General features: G+C 41.7%; 1 protein-coding gene across 1 annotated transcript in view; it reads right to left on the reverse strand.

Moving 5' to 3' along the window:
- Positions 1–27,548, reverse strand: part of col24a1 (collagen type XXIV alpha 1 chain) — a 117,310-nt gene that overhangs the window by 82,926 nt on the left and 6,836 nt on the right. Inside the window, exons 2-4 of the mRNA XM_028587951.1 lie at positions 17,281–17,362; positions 7,897–7,967; positions 958–2,336 (exon numbers count right to left, since the gene is read on the reverse strand). Of these exons, the coding sequence (XP_028443752.1) occupies positions 958–2,336; positions 7,897–7,967; positions 17,281–17,333 (1,503 nt within the window). The 5' untranslated portion in view covers positions 17,334–17,362. The remainder of the gene's footprint in view (positions 1–957; positions 2,337–7,896; positions 7,968–17,280; positions 17,363–27,548) is intronic.

Below are 27,548 nucleotides of genomic sequence, written 5' to 3' on the forward strand. Positions count from 1 at the left end.
ATTCAGGTTTGTCCAGCAAAAAACGCTTTAACCAGGCTCACGTTTTCCCCCTGCACATTCCACATTTTTTTTCCAAGTTTCAACTGAGATGCAATGACACATAGTGAGCCACTGAACTTCAGCTGACCCAGCATTCAAAACATGCCTGCGTCAAAGTGGTCAGCATAGTCAAAGCACACAAAATAAAAATGTATCAATAAGTTTGCCAAATTGTAAACCACTGGAAAAGGGCCTGTGGCTTAGATTGTATCATGCTCATAATACTGCAGTACAGTGTACTCGGGCTCTGAGACGTGAAGATAAGATGCAACAACTCAGTGCTGGCAAAGCTGTGTCCCACCTTAATACCTGCAGGCACTCAGCTATGGAAACTGGTAGATGAGTCCAGACATATTACATCATTTCATACACTCCTAAGTTTAAACAGATCATATAGAAATTCCCCACACACCTCATTCACGGAAACATACGCAATTCCTGTGAATCTGAGCTATAAAAGCACGTACAGTGGCAAAGCTATCCTGACAGCCAGCTTACATCATGAGGCTGGATGGACAGCTAATTTTTCTTGCCAAGTATACCTCCAACCCTCAGATGAGTTATCTTCTCTGACATAAGAGCAAAAGTGGCTGGCAATATTTCAGCAAGGGAATGGCGTATTATTTTAACAACTTGTAGATACATGAAAAAAAGAGTTTGGATGCTTGGATATGCTATCACCTCTAAATCACTACGCCGCCCTGCCAAAATACTTTTTTTATTATATAGTATATCATGTATGTAACAAAGCCAAATTTTACTCAGCATTTTAAGTGTGATGGTCATAAATTACCTTTGATTGTATTGATATTTCCCACTTGAGCGTATAGCAATGCACTGACTTGTATCTCGACTCTTTGGATACTGTTCCATAAACATTCATAGCGCTACTTGTCATTCATAAATTCAGTCACTTACCGGAGCACCTCGCTCTCCTTTGGGGCCACGTAAACCATCTTCATAGTCATAGAAATAGTCTGGATCCTCATATCCATAATCATATCCTCCCATATCTACGTCATCATAGCTGCCATCCAGGTCATGCTGTTCTGAGGTGTCCACCTGATTCTCCCGGTACAAAGTGGTGCCGTTGGCTCTCAGATGAGTCTCCAGGGGCTGACGAGTCTGTTGAGGCCCAGAGTGAGAGTCCCTGGAGCTGGCGATGGAATTGTTCCTGAGTCCTTCCTTCACTCGACTTTGCCTGACTAGGGAAACCAGGCCTGGGGTGGCATTTGGAGTCTGTAGGATCCCGGAGCTGCTGTCTTCCTCTGTGCTGTTTTCAGAGTGATCAGTGTCCCCCTGGGGGCTACTCGCTTTTGCCAACACATTTTTGGTAGTGGTGATAGTTGTGCTATGGGCGAGATCCAAAACTGCTCGTCCACTCAAGGTAGCTAAGGTGGGGCTGTCAGGCTGAAGCGAGGATGTGGTGGAGTGGGCCAGGGGATCCAATTTGGAAAGGTGGCTCTGATCCCCCAGATGAGGTTGTGCTGATGGGCTCAGTGTTGAATACTGTGTGACCAAACTACCTGGGGACACATTGAAAGCTGCTGTGGCTTTTAAGGGGTTATGATGGGTAGCTGCTACTCCAACAAGGGACTTTGTCAAGGGGTTAGAAGGAGGGTCATTTGCCTCAATATCCAAACCGGGGTGTGGCAAAGGCAATCGGTAAGTGTCGGCCAGCCGGCACTGTGTTTTAAGGTAGTTGCAGTAGTGCGCGGCAGCTTGGGCGGAGGGATAGATATCTAGTTGGCAGACTCGACCATTAAAAGGTGCCGCTTTGGAGTTCATCCTCCCCAGAGTGAAGAGTCCCCCAGAATCCCCCAGTGTCTGAGATCTCCCCAGGGTCTGCTCCCGCTGCTGCACCGCCCCACAATCCGCATAGAAGGACACTGAGCGTGCACGAACACCAACAGCAAAAGGGTGCTGGCGCCCATCCTGCCAGTTGTAGGGGAAGTAGATGGAGGCTTTCTCGGCAGTGTAAACCACCACCCTGCGTGGCAGCAGCTGAATGCCAAAACGCAGCCGGTCCCTGCTGTCTTTGACACTAAAAAGAAAAGCATTGTTTGCTCGCCAGGAGCTTAGGCTAACCACAACAGAGAACTCCTCGCCAATCTCAGGCGGGAACAGACTGCCTGCTGGAGCCTCATAGAGGGAGTTTGAGTTGAATAATACCCCATATCCAGAAAGAGGGAGATTCAAAGTTGAGGGAACAGTGGTGTGTGCAGTCGAAGGTAAGCTTGTCCTCTCGTCTGCACTGCTTTGAGCTGTAAGGCCCAATCGATAGAGGATATCCACTCCTGAAGGACAGAGAAGACAAGTAAGGTTAACATGCCGAGACTGGATCACAAAGCGGGTAGACTATTTGGTTAAATAGTTTGAAAAATAAATACATAAACAGGTCCTGGACTTTTCTTTAAAAAATAGTTTACCCCTGGAAAGAGGGTCTTTTCATAAAACTGGGCTCTCTATGCAGTAGAATGGCACAAACTGAGCACCAAAAAAGTACACCCCATATCTGTAGATAATACTGCAATTCTCACTGTTCACTGATTGGTGATGGTTTAACAAGTGTCAAAAATGTTTTATTCCTCTTCCATGGCTCCTAATTGTAACTCAAAAAAGATACGCCATTGCAACAAATGTGGGAGATTGCATAATCTGTGGTTGTTCAAGTCAAATGACTGAGAAAAAAAGTCACTGGTCAGTCTCCCCATGATGCTGGTGACCCCTTCCAGTTTTTCTCTTGGAGTAAGTACCAGAAAGGCAGCTGTGGCCCAGATGAGTGAAGGGGACTATTAGAAGGATGGGGCCTAACTAGGATACAGGAAGCCAGTCCACACTTTTTGAATAAATCTGCCACCAGAGATTCATGAGAGCAGTTTTCCTCCAAATGGTCCTGTCATTCTTTTCCCATGCCCGCAGGTAATTCTTCAAATAAGTTACGTTAAGTCTGCTGACAGTGAGGCACAGCCAGGCCAAAGCACTTAAACATTGTTTGGAGACAGAAAATATTCTGTGCAGTTTTGGCTTTGACTAATAGCAATATATATAACTAGGCTAGAAGGCAATGTGTCACATGTGTCACATATGTTAGTATTGAGCAGTGATAGTCCCAGAAATAAAATAAAAATGACACTATTATTATGAGAAATGGGAACAAGGGTATTTGACACATATTATAATTGTAAATGTGAACTTGATGACACACAAGTCGGTCATTTTAGAAGCCAAGCTGGCCTGTGTGTCTGTATGTGTTTGCATGTGCGACAGAAAAAGAGGGGGAGATTGGGAAGATATACAGTACATTGTGAGTGAATGTGTGCATCGGTGAGCATGCTGGCTGACTGAGGCAGCAGCGATATGGAAGCTAAGAACGGTGAAGGTTTTAAAGCCTGTGCGTTTGTGTGCACGTGTGCGTGAGTGCATCTAAGTGTTTTGGTGGGGAGATCTCAGGGGCAGTTTGAGGTATTTTCATTGCTAATCCAGATACACTAACTTCCTTTGAAACAACTTCTCTCTATTTGGGGAGCCAACTTTAAAAGGGGGGTTAGTTGATTTGTTATTACTGAGGGGGAACTGAACGCACTAACTCAACCAGTGATCTGCATCGCCAGAGCAAAGCTTTCAACGGCATCATTGTCCTCTATCATTTATTTTACTCGTTAAAAAATACTTGAAAGGCTGTCTTCAGTGTTACGCTGCTAACAACCGTTAAGACTGCAGCCACTAAAAAAAAAAACACACATCAAAGCTACAACAAGCCTATTTTAGATGAGTTGCACATGTACAAACTTTTGACCTTTCACCTTTGTCAGGAGTACTACCAATAACTTCTGAAATTCTGAAATGTCGACAGCAGAAATGTTTGAACAAGCTACCAGATGGTGACTTTGTATAAAGGAACGGCTGTATAAGAAAGCAGCTGGAATTAAAGCATATTATTAGACACATAAAACATATCTTAAAGTTGTCAACGTTTTAAAGAAAAACTAGTAGCCATCTTGTGTAACATAGGTTTCAAAGAAGGCTGATAAGGACCTGATGTCATCAAACTAGCCATACATGTCTTAAATCTTCAGCTGAGAGTACTGTTAGATGCAGATATTTACCTTATTTCATGAATTGGCCAGACGCCTGATTAACAGTCAATACCGTTACTTTGTCACTATCAAATGCAATGTGTTACTCTAAGCTAGAACAATACAATCTAAAAAGGTTTAGTCAACTTATACTTAATACGTTTTCTGTAGTAACAGCCTCATTATACCGTATAGCAAACATAAAAGAATGATCCCAGGTGAGATGCAGGTTTATAACTGAAAAAGAGAAAAGAGCACTGTTATGAGATTGGTGCAGTACCCTGCATTTAGGTATCAGAATCGTAATCCTGAGAGAAAAGTAGGATCAGTACCAGTGCTGTAGTCGAGACCACCTAAACCAAGACCAAGTTATTACCAGACCGAGCGAGACCGAGACAAGACCAAGACTTTGAGGGGTTGAGGCCGAGACAAGACCAGACCAAACAACTGAAACTTACAGTGTATATACAAAACTAGCTAATATGTGTAACTAATAGTCGCTAAATCCCTTTGGGTGGCGGAGAACGGGGGTAAACAGTAACACATTTCATAGACCTGAGTCAAGTTATTGGTTGCATTTGAGGCAGGAAGTTTTACATCTAATCACAGTAATGATTAGACACAGGCACTTTAGTGATAGCATCAAATTTGTGGTCTTGACCGATATTGAAATAAAATCCGAGTCCTCTTCATCCGAGACCGAGATAAGACCGAGTAAAAATGTGGTCTATTCTGAGACAAGACCAAGACCTTCAAAAAGGGGTCTTGAGACCGATCTCAAGACATATGGTTCATCTTTGAAATTGTGAAAATAAATGGATGTTGCATGTTTTACAGGGTATATAGTCCTGAAACTCCAGGTATGACTGTTGAAGCAGGGAAGGACTATCTACAACGGATGATCTAAGCAAGGGTATAATATAGTAATGTAGTAGTATATTTTGCCTCTAGACCACTTATGAGATAACGCATTTAGATCTGTTTCAGTGCTTTGGAAGGAGGTAGGAAAAGAGAGGGAGAGAGAGAAAGTGTGATAATGGTCGTATGGATGTTGTTTTGACATTAGATGTCCTTGACATTCTTAGCCTGAGGTAAAGTCAGCTCAGATTCCAATTAACCTGTCTCATATGTGAAGCTGCTCTAGAACTCTGTGTGCATTCCTCCCCCCCTCCATATGATGGATTGATCCTGTTCCTGGAGCGGGATCATCAACTATAGATGTGTGGGGAGAAGACAATGCTAGATGGAATAAGGGGAGGGACCCTTGAGGCAGTTATTTTTCCTCTGTGCAAAAGGCAGTAGACAATGCAGATACAGTACAGTGTGGAGATGTGAACATATATCCAAGGATTCATCATGAGGTCAAGCTTAAGTTAGGTGTTTTTTTTTTTCTTGTTTTTTTTAACCTTTATTTAACCAGGAAAAGTCCCATTGAGTTACAGTAACTCCTGGCCAACACCAAAGGGGTAAGCTTCGCTTCAGAACTCGAGCCATCATGGCGCCATTTTGTTGTTAACTGGCCATCACCTCCTGTTAGCATTCCGCTGACCGCCATTTTTTTTTTACGTCACTTGACTGCGAATAACTTTACATCTGAAGCGTTTAAAGACTCTATTTGTCCGTTGTTTAGTTCCAAAGAAACACGACAATGTATAAAAGGCTCCATTACCTTGTACCTCACGTTATGGCTCCGTAGCAGACGTTTTTGTAAAAATAGCCTAACGATTGTGTCATAACCAAGTGACTTACTGTCGCATAGTAGAGGAATTACCGTATAGTACAGGAGAAGCTCGCAGGCAGTTTCGACTTACATGAGATGTTTAGGTTTAATTACTAATGTTAACTAGCATGTTAGTGATCAATAATTAGCCTGTGCCCATGTTATCTCCTTACATACACCTACAGTCTCCGTATCTGTAAGATTGGGAATGATTGAGATTTCTCTTGCCACAGCTACCAGAAGACTTATAACTTTCAGACACGTTGCTCACGTCACATTCTCTCAGTTGGAGGCTGCGCAGTAAAGCTGGCCATCACCGGAAAAGTGCTTCTAATAGCCTTCACTGGTCTCCGTCCAGAGCAACGGGGTCTATTGGTCCATTATATACTGTCTATGGCCAACACTGGCGGCAAAAAGTTTCAAAATACATAAAAGACAGGACAATGGTTACATACTACACCACAAATCTCTACACTTAACTTAAGCGAATACAGACATACAACTTACACTGTTAAGTCAGAGTTGACTTTAAAGGTTTTTAAACATATTGAATGGTGGAAGTGATTCTAGATTTAAGGGGTTTTGGAGTTCATTCCAGACATTTGGTGCATATGATGAGAAAGCTGTTTTACCAAGTTTGGTTCTTGTTGATGGAATAATTAATAGTATTTTTTTTGACGACCTTGTCCTGTTCACACTCTATGTGGTATTTCTGGCAGTGGTCCAGTGATACACCACTCAAAAAACAATAAAACCTCTCAACAAATTCACAAAGTGCAACCTGCTGATTCAAACATATCCGAGTTTTCTTTACATTCTTTTGACAGCATTCCTTCTTGCTGAGTGAAGGCACATTCTATCAAGGAAGTTGTCATGCATTGCTAGACCTATCTCAACAGCGCTGTGTCAGCACCAGAGTATGATGTTGCTACACAGCTTATCTATTCTGGGATAGGGGAAAAAACTTGTTGGCTTGTTTGTACGTCTTTAAACCAATCACAACTGTCGTGGGCAGTGCTAAGCCCCGGATGCAGCGACGGTACGCTTGCAAAAAAAGACAGTGGAGGAGGGAAATCCAAAGTCTGTCAGGCTTTATTCCAGCACTGTACATCCGGTGAGCCAGACTACATTCTGGGTAATATGTGGGATTATACTCAATCTGTCCAACGGCTATAAAGGAACCGTCTTTACTGTACCAACTGTGACTTGGTAAAGAAAATACGCTTCTACCTATCATCAACTTCTTCTATTCTCACCTTCAATTCCTCTCATCCTTTGTTGCTTTGTTTCATTTTAAACTGATTGACATCAATTTATCCCCAGCACTTGGCCAACTGAGGCACAGTTGCCAATACATGCTAAGCATTTACCTGAGATTTCCTCTTCCTCTTTGTCTGACTGATTGGTGTACTTTCCCAGAATGCTCTTCTTAGCATGTACTTCACATATTAGAGCCTTCTCTGATGGACCAGAGATGAGAGCACTGAGAGGAAACAAGATGGGCAAGCATAAAGGCAACACCGGGTGAGAGTCTATTTAGGCTGCTTCTACGTGCATGCTGTGGCCTGGAGAGCAAGAGCAGACATGTTGAAGGATAAGGTTAAAACCGAGAAGAGCAAAGAAAGAGGAACTCCTGTTTGCAACCACTGTCCCGAAATATACTTGCTGCAGTAGAAAATATAAAACATTGTAGTAAAAATTTAATTTTGAGTTGATACTTTCTCTGTCTCAGAACCTTAACTCTGGTTTCTGCCGATGCTGAGTATAAATCTGATAACGGTGTTCTTCTTTCCCAAGATTTTAAATCTGTATACCTCACTACATGCAACTCAATAGGAAGATTTTTATGTAAGGTACCACGAGGCCAGAGATGGATGAAGTGCTAAAAACTGACTGTAGATATGGCTGAATGATCAAATGTCAGAGTAGTTGACTATTCGCAAAGACAAAAAGATAGATGGGGGTCTTTATTTATATATATATATATATATATATATATATATATATATATATATATATATATATATATATAGTATGCATTCAGGTTCTTCTCTTTACCTTGAGCTAGGTAGTCTTCTTCTCCAGAAAGTACTGCTGAGCATACTGACAGGAGCAGGATAAAGTTCCACCTAGAGGGACGCAGAAACACAAATTAATAAGAGATTAGCTCATTTTAATAGCAATCTATTGAAACATAGAAATGGAGGCAAAGGATCCAATCAGTAAATGTGTCGCGCTAATTAAGGACAATTCTGATCAAAATTCTGCTACACAGATGAGCATTTCCCCCCAAAAAAGACCCTGCTCTCAAACATGCATATGTCCACTTATTCCGGTTGCCAGTCCATCACAGGACAAATACATATATAAACACACACACACATTAACATGTATGACTAATTTAGAGTGTCTAAGTTGCTTTGTGTGTTGCAGCCTGTGATGGAAAAACAGAACTGTAGGATGAAACCAACGTAAATAGGAGGGAGATGAGGAACATACTGTAATAACTAGAGGACCAGGGCTGACAACTTATGCCTCTTCTTTCTTAACACTTAACACTGGCAGCACCATTTTCTCATCTAATTCCAACCCTAGTGATATAGTTTATATGAGGAATTGCTGTTCATCATAAAGAGGCATTTCAGGTGGTTTTCACTTAATGCAAAACTCAAAGGAGAGATGTTAGTATGCTACAGCAGTGGCCTACAGATGATCCTGAGTACACTTAGGCAGAGTCAAAGCACACAGATGAACCAACACTCAAGTCAAATAATAAATCAGCTCCACAGAAAATAATGGTCACAAGTCAATTATCTGAGAAAAACACCAATGACTATAATGTGGCTGTTTTTCCATTCAGTCATTAACTATTAGAAGTTTAGACTTCTTGTGGCCAGTTTAGCTCAGTTGGTATAGCAGGCGCACATATATAGAGACTTACTCCTCAACGCAGTGGCTGTGAGTTCAATTCCAACCTGCATCCATTTGCTGCATGTCATTCCCCCTCTCTCATTCACTTTCTCTACACCTAAGCAGTCTTTGTGCATGTTCTGGTCCAGCTCCACTTTATTCATGTTTATGTTATTTGCTTATAAGTGCAGATGCTGTCACAACAAGTTAAGTGATAGGATGTTTGCTTTCCTACTTCAACACCATCTTACTAATATCCACTGTTGTCCATGAACCAACACTGATCTCATTAAGATGATCAGCTACACGTCCTCTAAAAATATAAATATAAATTCATTCCCCCTCTCTCTCCCCTTTCATGTCTTCATCCGTCCTGTGGAAAAAAAGGCCTAAAATGCCCAAACAAATAATCCTTAAAAAAAAAAAAAGAAAAAGAAGAGTAACCTTCTCCTGCTGACATAAGGAGAAAGAGTCTCTGTGAAATCAGCAGGCAAATATCTCTTTAGTGATGCTGACATTGTTGATGGCCTACAACTTGACACTGGAACACAAGTGACATATGTTACTATTTATAAGTGTATACCAAAACCAACCGTGACATACCACTTAGTTTCGCCACATGCCACAAGAACAAGAGTAGCAAACCATCACGGACACTTTTCCAATCTCAGCGCTGCAGGATCTCTCTGTAATAGAGCCCCGAGGTGATGATACATGGACAATTAATTGAGACAGTGGAGGTTGGAAATATTTCCTGCAAAGTTAGAATGGCTAAGATACGAACTAAAGATATAAGCATGGGCTATAAAGAAGAATATACTTTTTTGCATTGGTCATTTTGACATGTCATGGCACAAAAAAAAAAAAAGAAAGGTGCAATTAATAGCATAATGTGTTGTCTATTGACAAAAAACGAATTGGTAAAATTTTTTGATAACAGCCTATATGATTGTAAATTGAATAGCCTATTTTTGGATTTTGGATTGTTGATTGAAAAAAACTAACTGTTTCAAGTTGACACATTGGGTTCTGGGAAGTTGTTATGTGCCTTTTTTACATTCTGTGTTTTTCCATTTCTAAATAATTAATTGATGAATTGGAATAATTGACTAGATTAATTCATAATGAAAGTATTTGCTACTTTCACCCCAAGTCAATATTGGGTTAAAATCAGTTGTTGGAAGAAAAAAAGCTTGGGAGCCCCTTAAAAGGCTACCTGACTGTGTTTACAAAGGCTTTTAACTTTGACATCTTAAGTCTGGAAATTTAGTTAAAAGTCGCGCAGGGCCTGGGTAGTTCACCTGGTAGAATGCGCACCCATATGCAGAGGCTCAGTCCTTGACGCAGGGGCCGCGGGTTCGGTTCCAACCTGTGGCCCTGTGCTTCATGTCATTCCCCCTCTCTCCCCTTTCATGTCTAAGCTGTCCTGTCACAAATAAGGCCTCAAATGCCAAAAAAAAAAATCATGCAGGGTGCATTTTTGTGCCATGTCATTGTTTCCAGACAATGATGGATTTGGTCTCAAAGGCACATTTGGTTATTAACAACTGAATGCTGTTCAAGGAAGCATGCCTGAGAAAAGCTATGACCACTGAGAGTGAAAAGCCCCAGCTAAGAGTTAGAGAGAGATGTTGAGATTCATCTTTTCAACTTGTAAAGAGCATTTTGCCTCATCGATCTTCATTCGCAAAGCCCTTAAAAGAGGTTGTCAAACAAGCTTTGTTTTTTATTTATACACAGGAGATAATTATCTGCTTTTATTCTGAAAAGCCACTCATACCATGTACATGATAATAGTGATCTGTTATTAATGCACAAACCGCGTCTTCATACAGGCTACTAATGCTTTTGAAAATCTCATCATGCAACTAAAAGCAGATAAAGGAAAAGCTCAACATCTTAGATTGGGAAACTTGCACTTACAATAAAAAGAATTTTTTTTTTTCACTAACTTTAGAATAATTCTTTATTATTTCAAACTGTACCAATCACACATTGAGATATTAGGACCTATTGTATGTTACTCATTCTGCATATTGTGACCTTACTTTAATACATTCCTGGAACTTCAGTCCTTTGACCCTCACTGACCCCACCTCTAGGTGGCACTGCCCACCATATAGCTAGAGTGCAGCATGTACTACAATCAGTAAAAAGCCAATTAAATGTTAAGGAACTCTTTGCAATGACATTAGTTTTTACTTATTCAGATGAGATTTTTACATACAGATTATGTTAATACCATTTTTGAATGGGGATCATGTGCAATGTTTAAACACTATAAAAAGGCCAGACCACCGTGTACGACTACCCTCACATGTCTTCACTTTTTATTCTCACAGTTTTAAGATAAAATCTGTAATCTCTTAAACTACAGCAAAGGCAGAACACGTTGTTTCATCCTTGTTATACAGTCTCACCACCCCTATGGGTATAATGCTATGTAACATTTGCCGAAATTGCCAACCAGAGGTGTGAAAAAGGAGAGTATGGAGCAGCGTCTCCAACCATAGAAAATGTGCCAGTTTTAGCATTAAACCATACTGTATTCCTATAATAATTATTGGATTTAACTGTCATATACTTTTTTAAATCATAGGATTCTTAGCTTTACTAAAAGTCATTTGCTCAGTCCACAGATGAGCATGAGAGTTTTTCATGCTTCATGACGATCAGTCAAATCACATGTCAAACTACCAAATAAATCAAACCACCAAACCCTTACTGAAAAATGGAATAATAACTATTTAGTAAATGTGGAAAAATGTGCATACTTTTTTATTTTTGCATTAAATGGTAGTCCAAGTCACTGACATGTCATCTCTTTTCTCGTACAACTATAACCCACAACATACTTTACAGAGCATTCATGGTGTACGGCTTCAAAGCATACTCTGTACATTCAAAACCAAATCAATCACACCGTCAGCCCTGTACATAGTAACAGCTGCTGACATAACTTGAAGTGGTTTCTGGCAACTACTGTTGTGATTTCCAACACAGTGTGGTGGTAGTACAAAAGACAGGAGGAGACAGTAAACCTGCTATTTTAATATGCAGTTATGTAAGAATGCTATCAATCACAGGCTGCTGTCACACCATAAATCTTCAGGGATTGTTATGCGAGTGTGATGGCTACAAACAACATGGTAGCCATCCTACAAACATCTCTCCTTAATGGCCTTTGAGGACCAGATTAAACCAGCAAAGAGGCTATTGTGTTTGTGTGGCCCTGCTTGACGGAAAGCCACAGACAGGCAGCCATGTTTGTTTTCCCTAAGCAATGCGGCCCTGCATACTTGAGCAAAAACAAAGATGCAGACAGAGAAAAAAGGTAAGAGAAAGAGAAGGCGAGAAAAAGACCACAAGAGAAAACAGAAAAGAAAAAGATTGAGTGTAAGTAGAAACACTATGAGCTGCGCCTGTCACCTGTTCCCCAACGAGAAAGTGGTGCGAAATTCCACTGCCGGGAACACAGACATATCCCCAAAGCAGGAAAAAAAGCAATAAGGGAGGAATATATGATTACAATTATTCATCTGTTGGGAGAGGATAAAACTGACATTTATGAAGCCAATGAGTAGCTGGTTCTCCTTAAAAGTTGGCAGGGTTTGAAAGTAGACCATAAAAGAAAGAAAAAAAACCTAACTATACACTAACACTTCACATTCTCTTTTGGAGTGACAAGTGGGGCCATCTGATGCTGATTCAGACAGTTTTTTCTGCCTGTCCGTCACAAAGTCTCCTTGTTCAGGCCTATTTAAGGAATCCCTGAGACTCCGCCACCAAACAGACACAGGTCATTGCTTCAGCACAATTACAGGTAAGGTACAAGTAAGTACCTTAACCCTACCATTTACCATCCTTCTGCCTCAGCAAGCAATATATATATATATATATATATATATATATATATATATATATATATATATATATATATATATATATATATATATATATATATATATATATATATATATATATATATATATATATGCAGAGCCACCAGTTTCATCGTTTTTTTATTAAACCCTGTGGTAAAGCCCTGTCTAAGTGACAGCACACTATGACATGCTTTCCAGCCTTTGCAGTTAATGGAAAAGACTGCTGAAAGCAAGACAAAGCTCCCCAAACACTGCTCTGTTGACTAAGGGAAATACCACTATGTGGGAAGTGGGTGTCATGTCAAGACTATAAATAATCACAACTTAAAACTCCCCTCTGTAATGAATCATTCCAGCAGTAACAGATTGTGCCTTTCTCCCCTCAAAATTAGCTTGGATGCCTAACAATGGTTCATTCAACTGAGGGAAGAGGCTGAGAGGCAGATGGAGAGGTAAGTGCTCGATATGGCTTGGCAAATAGAGCAAATAGAGCACTTAAGTTCTGTTTACGGTCCTCATAAGGAAAGGGAAACAATATTCTTAGTTTCATCATTGATGTCTGTCAGGGAGTGACTTTGTGACTCTCACTCACTGACAGTACAGTGTTTACATGTCTTATATGGCAGGCCATTTACCAAATCCATTTCAATCAGGAGAGACTTCCTTGCAGATATGCAAAGATTTATAGTACATAAGCAGCCTAGACACTGGTGATGGTGGAGAGGGAACCCGGAGAGGGAACCCGGAGAGGGAACCCGGAGAGGGAACCCAGAGACCGAACAAAGGAGCCGTCTGCCGGAAAGGGACTCAGGATGCCGTGGTTGACGATGACCAGAGGAGGAAGGGGAGAAGGAGGGTTGCACGTTTGCCTAAAAAGACATCTGATCTTTAAGAAGAGATAGTGGTGATTAAAGTTATCCAGAAGTCTTCCTGAAAGAATTTGCGCTGAGCTTCATTAGTATCAACAAAGCATGCAAAGCTGTTAATCTGCGCAAACAACTCTAAAATGTTTAATTTAGGGGATAAACAAAAAAAAGAACAGGTACCGGTAAAATTGCTGTTGATCTGTGTTTGAGGTAAACATCGTGCACAACAAAAATTACATCCATCATACATACAGTAGATCGCTCCTGTTAGACCCAGCATCACACACACACACACACACACACACACACACACACACACACACACACACACACACACACACACACACACACATCCATACTAAAACCAAGCAGATATTTCAACATCTGAGTGTCTTACTAGTCAGGTGTTCTGTTCCTGCATGCTTGCTTCGCTTCTCAATCTCGACCAAAACATTCCTGGACATGAGCAAGTGACTGTTCTACAGCCAATATCTGTTCTTTCTGGCCGTGTTTCCACTTTAACACCTGTGTCCTGATCATAATTACTTCACTATGGAAGCACCAAGTGGTCTTGTCTTCTTCATGTCTAAACGGCCGTGAGCAAAAATGATCAATTCAACAAGTTTCCAGGTTTCATTTGACCCACTTAAAGATCTCTCTCTGGCCAACTCTTGAAATACTTTTAGATTGGACACATTTCCAAACTACCGCAAACAACTCATGAATAACAATATAAATATAAATATAATTTTCTAAGATTAAGTATGTCATGTCCGGATGCTTCTTAATTGACAAAGAGTCGAGCGTGGTGCATGTTTGTGTTCACTCAGATGGAGTCAAGAGGTCACTGAAGACCAGAGTAAAGATTGACTTAGTCCACAAGACAGTGAGCAGACAAAGGGCTGTGAGTAAACTTCTACCGGCCTTTAATAGTTTGCTCTTTACCTGTTGTGGGGGGGGACCTGCAGATGTTAGGAGGGTTAAATACACTCACTCACACTGACAGGCCAAAATATCTACAGGCACTGGTGTGGAGAAGGTGAGTATACTGCAGCAAGGTGGACAGGCTGTCAGTCCACCATCATTAGTTTTTTTAGGTTTAAATCAGTTTCACAGCTGTTAGTTCACACGAATAATGGCAAAAGAAAAAACAACATATTGTTCAACCTCAGCAGAGCCTTTCAACAGGCTTCACCAGAAAATAGTTCCTAATAGAAATGGTCACAGTGAGGAATTAGCCTGAGTAACGTGGACATTGTTTCTTGTAAGACACTTTGCTGTTCATTTTTTCAAATGTCTGTCAAAGTTAATACAGGTTTCACATTTAACAAGCAACTTCTACTCACCTCCATTGTAATGGGGTGGTGGCAGAGTTCTCAGCAGATATAACTGATATTTAAACTAGCTGCACGGTTAGATACCAATCACTGAGACACTGCTCTTTTAAGCTTGATGTTATACCACCCAAGATTCAACTGAGCTTATCTAACTCTTATTGGCCAAGAAATTACAGACTCTTTGGCTTAAAATACATGGAAGACAAAACAAAAGATGTGAGGCCATATTAAAGGTCATTACAGTAAGTGCGATGATGGCCCCACAGTGTCTGTACTTGTATGTAATGACAAGAGTCAGAGTTGGTGAGAAGTGAGATGGAAAACGTTGTCACTTATATCTTCTAAATAGACCAGTTTGTGGCCCAGTTAATTAAGAAGAGTGTGTTTATTGATATTTCAGGGTTTTCCTACAAGGCTTAGGCGCAGCACCCAAGCCATTTTGGGCACCACCTAAGCTGAATGAATGTAACTAAATTACTTTTTTTTCCGATCTAATGATTGTAGATGGTCCCCAGTGGACTTCTTTGGCAACGTTTCTCTTTAAGCATTTTGAGGGTTATTGAAGTATCATCATCCTCTAGCTTTTCCAACGTTTTAGACACACATATGGTAATAATAAGGGTTCAAAATGATTTTGAAATTGAATTTCTTTTTTTTTTTAATATAACATTTTCTTGAGGGAGGACCCCTAAAATCCCACCAAATATGTGCACTTAAGTTTTCTACAAACCTAGGAAAACACTGTATTTGCATCGTCACATAAACAAGGTCTATACCTGCAGTAGCCTCCTGCCAGTAATTGTTATGCTCATTATCAATTAGAGTACCCTCCTAATTTACTATCTATGTTCGGAATAACAGAGAATACATCTATCCAACACCTAAGCAACACACTGAACACACCTATTATTAAAGCACAGGTGCACCACACAGCAGTTGGAATCAGTTAAACTAAACGTCATTGGAAGCTAACCACTGTGTCAGTGCACCAGACAATAACAAGTTCCACCTCGACATCATTTGTCATTTAACATTTTTTATCAGTCATTAGTCTAGAGCCCCTCCTCCCAAGTAAATCTCCACTTCCTGAAACACTTGCATCATCAACTTATTAAAAGGAACGACCAGGCAGCGTTGAGGAGACAGAATGCCATCAGGCAAGTGTACAGCTGTGAGTCTCTGCAGCTATACAACCCAACCCCCGGCAGCAATGGAGCAGCAATTCTTGCAACAGTGGGTGATTGTCTGGAGCTCAGGAGCCAGTTAACCACTGATGCATACACACACTCTCCCCGTGAATTCAAGGAAGGCCACACTTGTTCTCAGTCAACGCAGCTCTCCCATAAGGCTCTCATTTTCACTCTCAATTACAAAAAATAAAATAAAAAATGGATCTCTCAGGATATCAGGTCCATTTTGTTTTGCAATGAGCACACAGTATCAGCAGAGAACAACAGAATGGGTTGTGGATCTTATCTGGAAGGAAATCATAATAGAGTACAGACAACTTGGACTCACTTCTGATAGAAGAAAATATATGTCCTGTTGCCTATGGAGGCATGCACATTTCTGTGACTCCACAGTCCCAGCTGAATGTAACAGGACAACAAAACCTGCATGCAGGATGTCAATAATAAACACTTCCATGAGGAATGTTTAGGTGTAAAGGCACTGAATAGATTATTTTTCCCATTTGAAGCCTAAACACTGACAGCGTTTGATTCATTTCTTAGATCCTTGACAGTTGCTCTTGTCCTCATATATATATCCTCCTATAGTATAACAAGGATTTATCAGTGACATGCTGAGTAAGCATCATTGCTTCCAAGCCATTTACAGTGTTTATTTCCCAGCTTATCATAGCTATGTTAGTGAAAGACAAATAAAAAGAAGGGTGTTCAGCAGTTGGCCACATGGTATTCAGAATATAATGTAGGAGATTCCAGGCTGCATGTTCATGTGGCGAGTTCAAAGCCAAGACTTGTGCACTTACGGGTACTACTTCTGAGATGTCAGCTACATTTATCAAGATCATCAGTATCAATAGATCAATAAAAAAGAAGTTCACAGTAAATATTCAAACCTTTCAAAGTGTGCAGTTGTACTTCATAATGAAAAGTCAGCAGAAATAAAGGGATCTAACTGAAAACATCCTAAAAGGAAAAGCATTAATGATAGAGACCAATGATTTCAATATTAAACTCTGCATTTAGCCTACCGAATTGACTGAATGAAAATACTGTATTGTCAGTCACGTTTTGGTTGCAAAAACTTTTAGCTGCAAGGACTTTGTTTAGTCAATTGGCGCCCCTGTCAGAGAAAGACGCCAGAGAACAGAAATACGTCCCCAATTTGCATTTTTTATGAAAATCTGTTGTAGGAACAGTTTCAAATCTGCATAGGTAGCCAAACATCTGCATACTATTAAACTAAATGGCCACTTACGTTGCTGCCGCGGAAACGTGTCCACTCCTTGTCCGTTGAGCTCCTAAATGCATTTGTATGCATTTGTCCAGGCAGCAGAGATCTGGGTAAAAACAGAATCACACTCAAGAGGATGCCTGCTCATGGGCTAACCCTTTGGTAACAGCCAACGGAAGCGTAAGGTGGACGGATGCGTTCTGCCACTTCAGAATTTCCTCATCGTAACTATTGCAGTCCGGAGGAGAGATCTCTCCCACTCGTTAAAACCAGAGCTTCTCAGATCCTTTGCGCTCTGCGGCGCGCAGTGATCAGGCTATTTCTATCCAAAGTGGAGACGCGCAACAGTTGCATAGAAAACTTGGCTTGGAGAGCGACTATTCGGATTGCAGCAGTGTTAACTCGACTGCTGTGTGCGATACAGAGAGTCAGTGCTCGACAGAGTGGTCCAACACAACAGCCGATCCAGCTCTGTGCGTCTTTACCCCCAGGCGGTGGTTTGTGCTATGTGCCTTGACTTGCACTGATCCAAGGTGATCCGTATTCACCCCAACACAACTCCTACCAGCTGGTGGTGTTGGATTTCACCAGTTACAGGCTCGTGACATCACGGATAGAATTGTGGCTTGTGTTCATCAATGCCCTTTTCTCTACTTTGACGACCGTATTAGCCCAAAGCAGGTATAGGCCTACAATACCCATGTTAACCGTACTCTGCAGAGGGGATGTTCTGATTACAAGTCAGCATTAACTTGCTTGTAAAAAACTCAAAAGTAAGTTTACTGACTCATACCAAAATAGTACACACCAAGACTGAAATAATGCCAGAGATTAATAGAAGAGATCAGCTGGTGCAGCATCATGTTATTTGCTGACAAGCAAATCTGTCAGGTGCTGCATCTCAAGGCACTGTTGTTCTGGCATAGCCTAATGGCAAGAGTATCTGACTCCTATCAGGACTAGGTTACACCACTTTATTTTGGTACTAAAACTTACTTACTGAACAGTCTTTGCACACAAATATCTAAAAATGCACCCTTATCTAAGAGTGTATTTTCTTAGCAGGGGTGTAGGGTGTTCCCATTTTGCTTTGCAGTATGATTAGACACAGGAAAAGTTCATTTGAATCTCATAAGCGCTTAGCAGTATCAAGATAAGTCCCAACAAGTATGTGAGAAAGTATTTTGGGCATTGTTTGGTTGATTAATGATCCAATAGGGTTCAAACAGTCAAAAATGATGCAAATGATCATATGAGAATGTCAGGTTTGGTGTGAAAACATACAAATAAAACGTGATGTAAAAGATGTAGCATCGATGGACTTCATTTTCTTTGGCCAGCATCCAAAATAATTAACTGCATTTCTACTCACATAAAATGAAATAAAGTTCTGTTACAGACCACCATGTGACATAATCCTGAGCAGGTCTGAGAATATGAAATGTGAAGGGGGTTTAACAGGTTGGGTAGCATTCTATGTAGTTTGAGGGGTTATGATTTCTGCATCAGCTCCAGCTGCTGCATTGTGTTCATTCATGAGATTTACACAAACACAGATTTATTAGGTGCACAAACTGTTGTAGAGTTTATCATAACTTCTTTTGCTCTGGCACTGATTAAAGTTAGAAATAGCCCTTCTTTGTTCCTCTGTAACCATGTCTAAACGCAGCGCCGCTGTGTTTCCTGCTTGAAAATTTCTTTTCTTTATCTCTCCCATCGATATTTCCAAACAAGCTGGCTCTAACCGTACTTCCACCTTTCCCGAACAAGGTTAACCCATTAACCTAGAACAAACAGAGCTCTGTGGACCACCCTTCCTCCCCCCGCCACATCCCCCAGCATCCATCTTCAGATGTCCACAGCCTCCCTCCGCTCAGCCTGGATGTAGAGGTAGTCCATATGGTTTGCAGTTTAGGAAACTGAGGGGGACACTACTAGGAGACAGAGCAGTTTCTGCCTCTAATCCCAGGTGGAGCACACAGCGTTTCTTAACCAGAAAACAGCAAAAAGACAGTTACGGTGAACAGTCATAATGCGCAAACAAGGAGTAATAAAAGAGAGGTTAAAGGGACATGGAAACTCCAAGCGAGCCAGCTAGCCACGATAAACAGCGAGGCTAATAAAGAGCATTCATTTTGTGGTGCCTCCAAACAAGGTACAGAGGTCTGTGTGTGTCTGCAGCAGTGGGTCAAACTCACTTCCCCCTCTTCATCAAAGACAGTTGTCTCAGAGGAGGAAGCACTTTGCACTGGATCCACTCTCTCTCTCTCTCTCTCTCTCTCTCTCTCTCTCTCTCTCTCTCACTGGCTTTGCCATCAGCCAGCATCTCGGGATATCAATGCGTCGACCAGATGTTTTCTTCCACTTCCAGGAAACAAAAATGTTGAAATGCTGGTTCTCTGACAAGAGCGTGAATCAACATCATGAACAAAATAATTACATGATCAGTTTGTAGCAAAGCCCTGACATTGCCATTGGAGGCTTAAATAGTATCTTTCTTAGAGAACTAGGGCATTTGCCATTTGCTGACTGATAAACACATGGGGAAGTTTGAATCCAGACATCTGTCATATTGATAAAACCTTGATGAACTTATTGATATAGGGGCTCTCATGCTGCAAAAAGGTTCTATAAAGCTTTTTACTATATTATACCATAAAATTACTTCAGCCAAGAATGCACGCAGATTTACAGCAAACTTTTCAAGATGAATTTTCTTTTCTTTTTTTACGTCCAGATGTGTACTAATCAGTTCATTGTGCACTGAGCATCAGAATGTTAGGCCCAAACGACTGGTGTCCAATAATCAGAATCAGATCACCTCTCTTTTTACTCTCTTGAGGAATGAGCAGACGCAGTTGAGTGTACGCTGATCGCCTCCTGAAACATGTGGTATTCCCCTTCCACAGTTTCATAATGTAGCCAATGAGATGGCCAAAAACAGTGTTGTAATGAAGCCAGAATCACCATGGTAGTCAATGGACCAGTGTTTTCAGACAATGATGGAGTTTCAGAAGTACATGAAGGCCAGGCAGCAGCACATGGTCACAGACAAAGTCCTTCCATATGATCACATATTACATAATGCACGAAGAGCACATGTCCATTCTAGCTTGACTTCTTACTCTACCAAAATTGCTAATAAAAAAAGTTTAGAAGCAATGGATAACATGCTTTCTTTAAAGGCACAATAAGAAGCATTTTCCTAAACAAATGTATAGACTAAAAAGAATCCCTCTAATTCATCACACACATGACCCACTAGAAGTGTAGGTCGGTGTCTGTATCTGCAGAGACCCTGCCTTCTGCCTGTATTTTCTTATTTTATTTTGTAGTTGGGGACGTTTCTGGGTGTCGACCTCGATAACAACGTGACCAGATGCCTGATTGAAAGCATGCATCCAAGAGTAGGCTACAAAAATGGCGGAGTCAGTGCAGAATAAACCCAAATATAGCCTGGCAGAACAAAGCTAGTTGCAGAATGAGAGTGAATCTGGGGTTGGCTTTCACCCACTGGCAAGCACCCTAACCCTTGTTGAGCGGCCAACTGTGAAAGTCGCGTTTACAAACCGCAACCTACAGATCCTACGCGTTCTGCGTTTAACATAATTATGCCACTTTTCCACTGCATGGTACGGCACAGCTCTACTATCCTGCAAAAACCCACCATTTTTAAAAAGCAAAGCTACCGTCATAGCGACAGCAATTTTTTTATTCACTTGCCCTTGATTTAAAAAAATGGCAGCCCACAAAACCGCCGTAGGCTACACTACGCCGTAAATTGCAGACATCGTTGCTGATGAAAGCATCCAGCAGTGTTGCGTTGAAAATGATGTCAGGGCAGTTTCACGTGGCGTCGCTATGGCTATCAGCTCGGGAACGGGGTACTATACGCAGTGGAAAACAAAAAAAGCAACAGGAAAGTGGCGGAGGGAAGGCTCTACGGTCGGTAGAGCATAAAACTAAATATTGTCTTGTAACCAGCCGGAAGACATAATAAAAATGTGCTTTTGAGTGCCTACTGTAAGTCGATTCTCCTTGACATGATACTGCAGACATGGTTGGTGAAGTGTGCCTCATTAGGTAAACAGCTCATCAGTAGGCATCTGCCAAATATCAGCCTGCGGGAGAGTAATAGGTCTGTGTGACCAGGTTAACAGCTGACCGTACCTGCAGACTGGCTAGACACTAAACCTGCCGCTGTCTCTAATTAGCAGACACGGCCCTGTGTAATTTCAAGATGGTGATTTCTGTCCTGCGTGCGTGTCAGCGGCATGTAGGGATGTGCCGAGCGGGAAGAGAGTGGGTAACAGCTGGGAGAACAGATGGTGGAATACAGAGCAGTTGATAGCTGAAACAATGATCCATGTAAGAGCGTGTGTATGCAGTGAGGTGGTTTGCAGAGCTTAAGGGACCATGGGAACGAAGGGAGAGAGGGGCCAGGGGAGCCCAGGGTGAAGGGGGAGTTTGGGCTGAGAGGAAGTTTTGGAGTGTGCAGGGAAAGTGAAAGTCTCTTTGCAGGTCATATGGGGTGGAGAGAGGGCACAGAGGAGGAACACACACGCTGCACAGGGAGGTGTTGCCTCACGTTTGGCTTTTCGTTGTGAAGCCTTGTAAGCACTCCGGACGGATTTTACAGCTATGGCTCTTGAAACAATGCCGGGTTAGTTGATAGCTCATTTGAACAGTATCCTGAAACATCATTTCAATTCAAAGAAAACTGAGGTTTCTTATCATTCATTATGTGCAAAAAAACAAGTTTTATATTGTGGCTTCATTGAAATCAAGTGTTCTTTCCTTCACTTCTCATTTTTCAGCTGTACCCACGGAGGGGTTTCTGTGTGTGTGTGTGTGTGTGTGTGTGTGTGTGTGTGTGTGTGTGTGTGTGTGTGTGTGCGCGTGTGTGTAAGTAGTTTTGCACATGTCGAGCAGAAGTCAACCAAACCCACAAAAACAAGCCCGTCTGTCAACTTTTAAAAACTCCTGGCATTCCGATGCAGCCAAAATCACAGGTTGCAGCATCATAAATTACTCATGTTTAAGGTGAGTTTAAGGTTATGGTTTCCTTAACATCATCAATTAACAGTGCTTGGGAAACCAGTGCAGTGTCTGTACTTGAATTTGACTATAGCTAGTAAACAATTGCCTGGCAGTAAAAAATTAGTACAGGAAAAGAAGAAATGTGACATTTTGCTCGTTATACTGTGAATGTTCCACTCCTGCTCTAACCTGTTGTTAAATCAGGCCGACAAGTATTCTGATGTTTTTTTCCGTCTTTCTCACTGAAGGGAACAAAGGAAAATTGTGTATTTTCCAAAGGAAACAAATGCAGGATGGAAATGAGGAAATTTGAAGGAAAGTGGCTCCACTGTATGGACATGCAAACTCTTAAGCTTTAATTTAGGGGGTAGTATTTAAAGGTTCCGTAGGTAGGATTGCGAAGATCCAGGACTTAGCCAAAACATTTGAACATTGATAACCTCTCAGTTCCTCCCCCTTTATGCTAAAGCACAAAACGGTCTCCTAAGCCCCTCCCCCCACATGGGAGAATGAACGAATGTGCATGAGCAGTGATTGACAAGCAGTTAGACACCCCCCTTGGCCCTGATTGGTGCAGCTGAACAGGGAGCGGTGGATTTTTTTTTTTTATTACCTGCTTCATGTAGTTCTACTGGAACATAGGTTCAGTTTCAGCAGATATGACAGAAATTTAGTTTTATGAGACTTACCTACTGCACCTTTAACTCTTTGGTAGTCAGTTTTTGGCATGATGAAACACAGTTTAAACAAAATCCTGAAGCATTTCCTTTGCGATGGGGATAAATAACATCTGTTTTCAGACATAGAGGAGTAATACATCCAGCATGGTGACCCTGCAAGCATGATGAAGCAAGCTTAAGGCAACATTAACTATTGCTACTGACACATAAAAGTAGGTATACCATTCAGTGCTTTTCTGACCTTGTCCTGTGTGAACTTAAAAAAAGGAATAGTCATGTGTTTGTATAATAGTGATGTTTCTTATGAGGATTTAATAAAGATATCTGGATTGTTTGTTCTGACAGGTTTTTGAAAGATCCTGCATTAAAAAAGCAGGTTAAATTTACAGCTTTACCTCAGGCACAGCACTACATATTATACCACAAGTTACACAATGCACAAACGCTATAAAACAGTAGTAAAAGTATAATTATTGAGTATTAAATCCAACAATCACATGCTGGTTAAAAGAGAAGTGTTTTAATTCAGAACACCTGGCTAAACTTGGAAAATAGTTGACAAAGACAGCTTTAGGGCCCTATTTTAACAATCTGAAATGCGAGTATCAAACGTGAAACGCAAGTAGATTTGTGGGCAGATCTCGGGCGCTGTTGCTATTATACCGGCGGGATAAATGACTCTGGTCTGAAGTACCTAGATGTGGTTTAGGCGTAATGTGAAATAAACCAATGAGAGCGTCATCTCACATTCCCTTTAAGAGCAGGCGTGATTGTTCCATAGCGGATAGCTATCATGACGGTGGATTTGCCGGGCGCACGCCAGCGGGAGCTGTCCGGGACTATACTGTGAAGTGCCTCCTGACCTATCCAAACACCTGAAGCGCATTTTCAGTAATATTTTTCTTTGTAATCATGTATGGTTTGCAAAATGGGAACTGCTGCGTCCGTGTAGATGTGAGAAGCAAAGTGTATGTGCGTTGTGCACACGCTACATTTTGGCCAAGCATGCGCCCCTAAAATAGCATCTGAATAACGCGCCACTGACTATAGGGGCCCTATTTTAACGATCTGAAACGCAAGTATGAAACGCAAAACGCAAGTAGCTTTGTGGGCAGGTCTCGGGCGCTGTTGCTATTATACCGGTGGGATAAATGACTCTTGTGCCCGACGCAAATCTAAAATGGGTTGGTCTGAAGTAGCTAGGTGTGATTTGGGCGTAACGTGAAAATAACCAATCAGAGCATCATCTCACATTCCCTTTAAGAGCAGGCGCGCTTGTTCCATAGCGGATTGCTATTATGACGGCAGATTTGCCTGGCGCACGCCAGCGGGAGCAGTCCGGGATGCGGCAAAGTAGACTAATTAATGCCCGTCTTGGCCGGGTGGCGATGTTGCTGCGGCCTCTCGGGCGCATCTCCTCAAGTCTGGAGAGGATTGCTGCAGCCATGGAGCGTGGGCCTCCAAACGCACCACCTGCACCTGTTGTGCCCCTTCCTCTTCCCCCCATTCCATCTCCGTCCACCCGCTCCACCAGGAGCGCTCGCGTGTCCAATCCCACCGTAGTTCTACATCACGTCTCTTTAAGTCCTCTAATATTTCCTCATTTATGTCATCAACACATCCATGATTCATGGACATGTTGTGTAAAACACAACAAGCTACAAAGAATGCTGCGACTTTTTGAGGACTGTACTGTAAAGTGCCTCCTGACCTATCCAAACACCTGAAGCGCATTTTCAGTAATACTTTTCTTTGTAATTATGTATGGTTTGCAAAAATGGGAACTGCTGCGTCCGTTTAGATGAGAGAAGTGTATGCGCGTTGTGCACACGCTACATTATGGCCAAGCATGCACCCCTAAAATAGCATCTGAATAACGCGCTACTGACTTTAGGCTAGCACCACTGATTTTAGACCAGATATTTCCTGGTCTGTGGCAGAATTGTTTTCTGAAACTGCAAAATAGCATCAGGGAACGTTTGAGCCTGAACTGCCCCGCAAACACATTCCCTAATTTACCGACGTGCGTCTGTGGAGGGAAAAGTCTGCTGTGCGTCGGGTGCAAAATAGGAATGTTACATGCGTCGGTGTACAAAGGCAATTGCACTGGGTGCAAGATAGGTCCCATACACTTAATTTATCCATCATTTTTCAGATCTCTGTCTGCTCTCAGTTTGAGAGGAGAGGAGAGGAGAGGAGAGGAGAGGAGAGGAGAGGAGAGGAGAGGAGAAGAGAGCCTGATTTAGGGAGGAGGAGAAAAAAAGCCACCTTGACCTCACTTTCATCTCTGGAGTTGATCCTCTGGCGTGAATTCTCTGAGGATCTGGCTGTGGAACAGAGAGTGGCTTTATGCTTGCTTACTACAATGTTCCTCATACAAAATCCCCTTTCATTTCTCGAGAGGGTTGAGAGAATGGCTTAAAAGGCATGTCCCCTCTTATCTCCAGTGATACCATTAGGGCTGCGAGTAATTCATGCCTGATTTATTGCCAAGAGATTGATGAGAAGACTGATTCCAGTCTCATGTCTGTAAAGCTACTGGCAGCATCCAGCGAACTTAGCTTAGCATACAGTAATAGTTGCACTTTCTTTTTTTGTACAGATCAAACAAACAAGATATAATGTGTTTAGTGAGCTTTAGAAGTGCAGGTAGGGGGATTGTATTACATTTAGACAGAGCCAGGCTAACTGTTTCCCATGTTCAAAATTAACTTTTTCGTCCACCAGCCAAATGGCTAGTGAATGTTAAAATTTTACCAGCCAATCAATTGATTACCATTATCTTTTTGGCTGGTGAGTGAAGCAAATCTACCAGCCACTTGCATACTTTAACAGCATTTGGCTAGTAGATTGTGCTAATTTTGAACCCTGCCTATTCAGTCTTTATGCTAAATTAGCCAGCTGCTGGTGGTAACTTCCTATTTGCAGTACAGCTATGAGAGTGAAATCAATCAATCTAAATCTAATTCTTGGCAAGAAAGCAAATATGCGTATTTCCCAGTGTCAAACGACTCCTTTAACCTCTTGATTTGTTATCAGGGAATGACACAAGCACATGTGCTGCCTTAGCTAACAGGGAAAGTCTTACTCAGCATGGACTGAAACAGGGTGTACAACTCTGGGAAAGCTCTTACTGTGACAATGTGTTGAAAACACACATATTATAATGTTTGGAAGTATTTGAAGTGCAATTTACAAATACTAAACTAAACTTGGCCGCACTGAGATACACGGAGACAGTTTGTAGTAGTAGCCAGGTCCAGTTTCCGACAGAGAGTAGCTGTCAGAAGAGATCCCACAGGTGCTAGAGCGACAACAGGAGACAGTAATGAAGTGCTGCACAACAGCGACCTTGGTGGTATTGGCAGCCGAGACACGGGGCTTCAGCAAAGCATGTCAATCTTTCACGGGAGTGACAAGTGTCCAACCCAGAAAAGACTTCACACCGTCTTGCTGCCGCCTTTCCAGTTCTTTGAGAGGGTTATAAATATTCCCCATGCCTGCTCTGACCACAGGCACGCCTAAACTTTCAGGTCAACCCCCATCCAGCCCTCTCTGCTCATCTGTCGACCGCCATTCATCATTTCATAATGGCTTTTAGCAGAGGGTGGTTCGGGGCTAGGTAAATGGCAATTTCCCCTCCTGTTTACACTGAAAACAATGTTATCATGAGATAACTGGAGTTTGCAAGTAGCCTCTTGTCTGCCCTCATGTCAGCCCATAGGTTCAAAGGGAGAGATCAGGATGTTTTTAAAGGCGCTAAGGAGCCTTACCGCAGACACCTGTCACAAACCCAGAGCATGGTGGCTCTGCTAAAATGGACCATCCGGTTTGTGATACTTCTGCCAAGTTTGGAGAACAGAAACATCCCAGGCCACTTGAGCGCTTCTTCTTAGGCTTCACAAACTCTCTTTGATTTTTGACTTGGCCTGCTTAGCCATAAAGTCGATATGAGGGAACGTTCAGATAATCTCAGAAAGGGAAGCTATTTTTAAGCTAATATGGTTTTCTATTAATATACACTCCACAGCTGCGACTCCAAATAGATTTAAACAAACACTCTGAATGTGGGAAACATCTTGATTTATGGCGTTTACATGTGTGAATGTTTTGATGATTCATATCTGTGTTTCAATAGTTGTGGATGGCCTCTGTGAGGCAATATAAAAGATAAGCTCCTACCTCTTCCTCTTTTAAAGTGTCTTCCATTCTTCTCCTACCTGTGCATGAAACTGCAGCCGTGCAGACCCTTTGAGAAGCCCAAGTGCATCCACTCAGAACTTCAAACACAAGCAATGAAAAACAGATTTCCTATTTATTTCTTGGGAGAGCAAGAACACAAAAACAATGTGTTCTGCTGACGATTAGAAACAACTGCACAGAAAATTGTTCCCAGTTTTCAGTTGTAAACATACATTTACTGCTGCATGATAAGAGGACACGCTGTGATCCCTGGTTTCCACAATAACACCCCAATTGAGAAAAAGAAGAAGAAGAAAAAGAAGAAGAAGAAGAAGACATGATCAAGAAGCAGACAGCATTCAACATGTCGCCAAAAAAAGGACAAAGTAG

The sequence above is a fragment of the Perca flavescens genome, chromosome 9 (assembly GCF_004354835.1).
Source record: "Perca flavescens isolate YP-PL-M2 chromosome 9, PFLA_1.0, whole genome shotgun sequence".
In the NCBI taxonomy this organism is placed as follows: domain Eukaryota; kingdom Metazoa; phylum Chordata; class Actinopteri; order Perciformes; family Percidae; genus Perca; species Perca flavescens.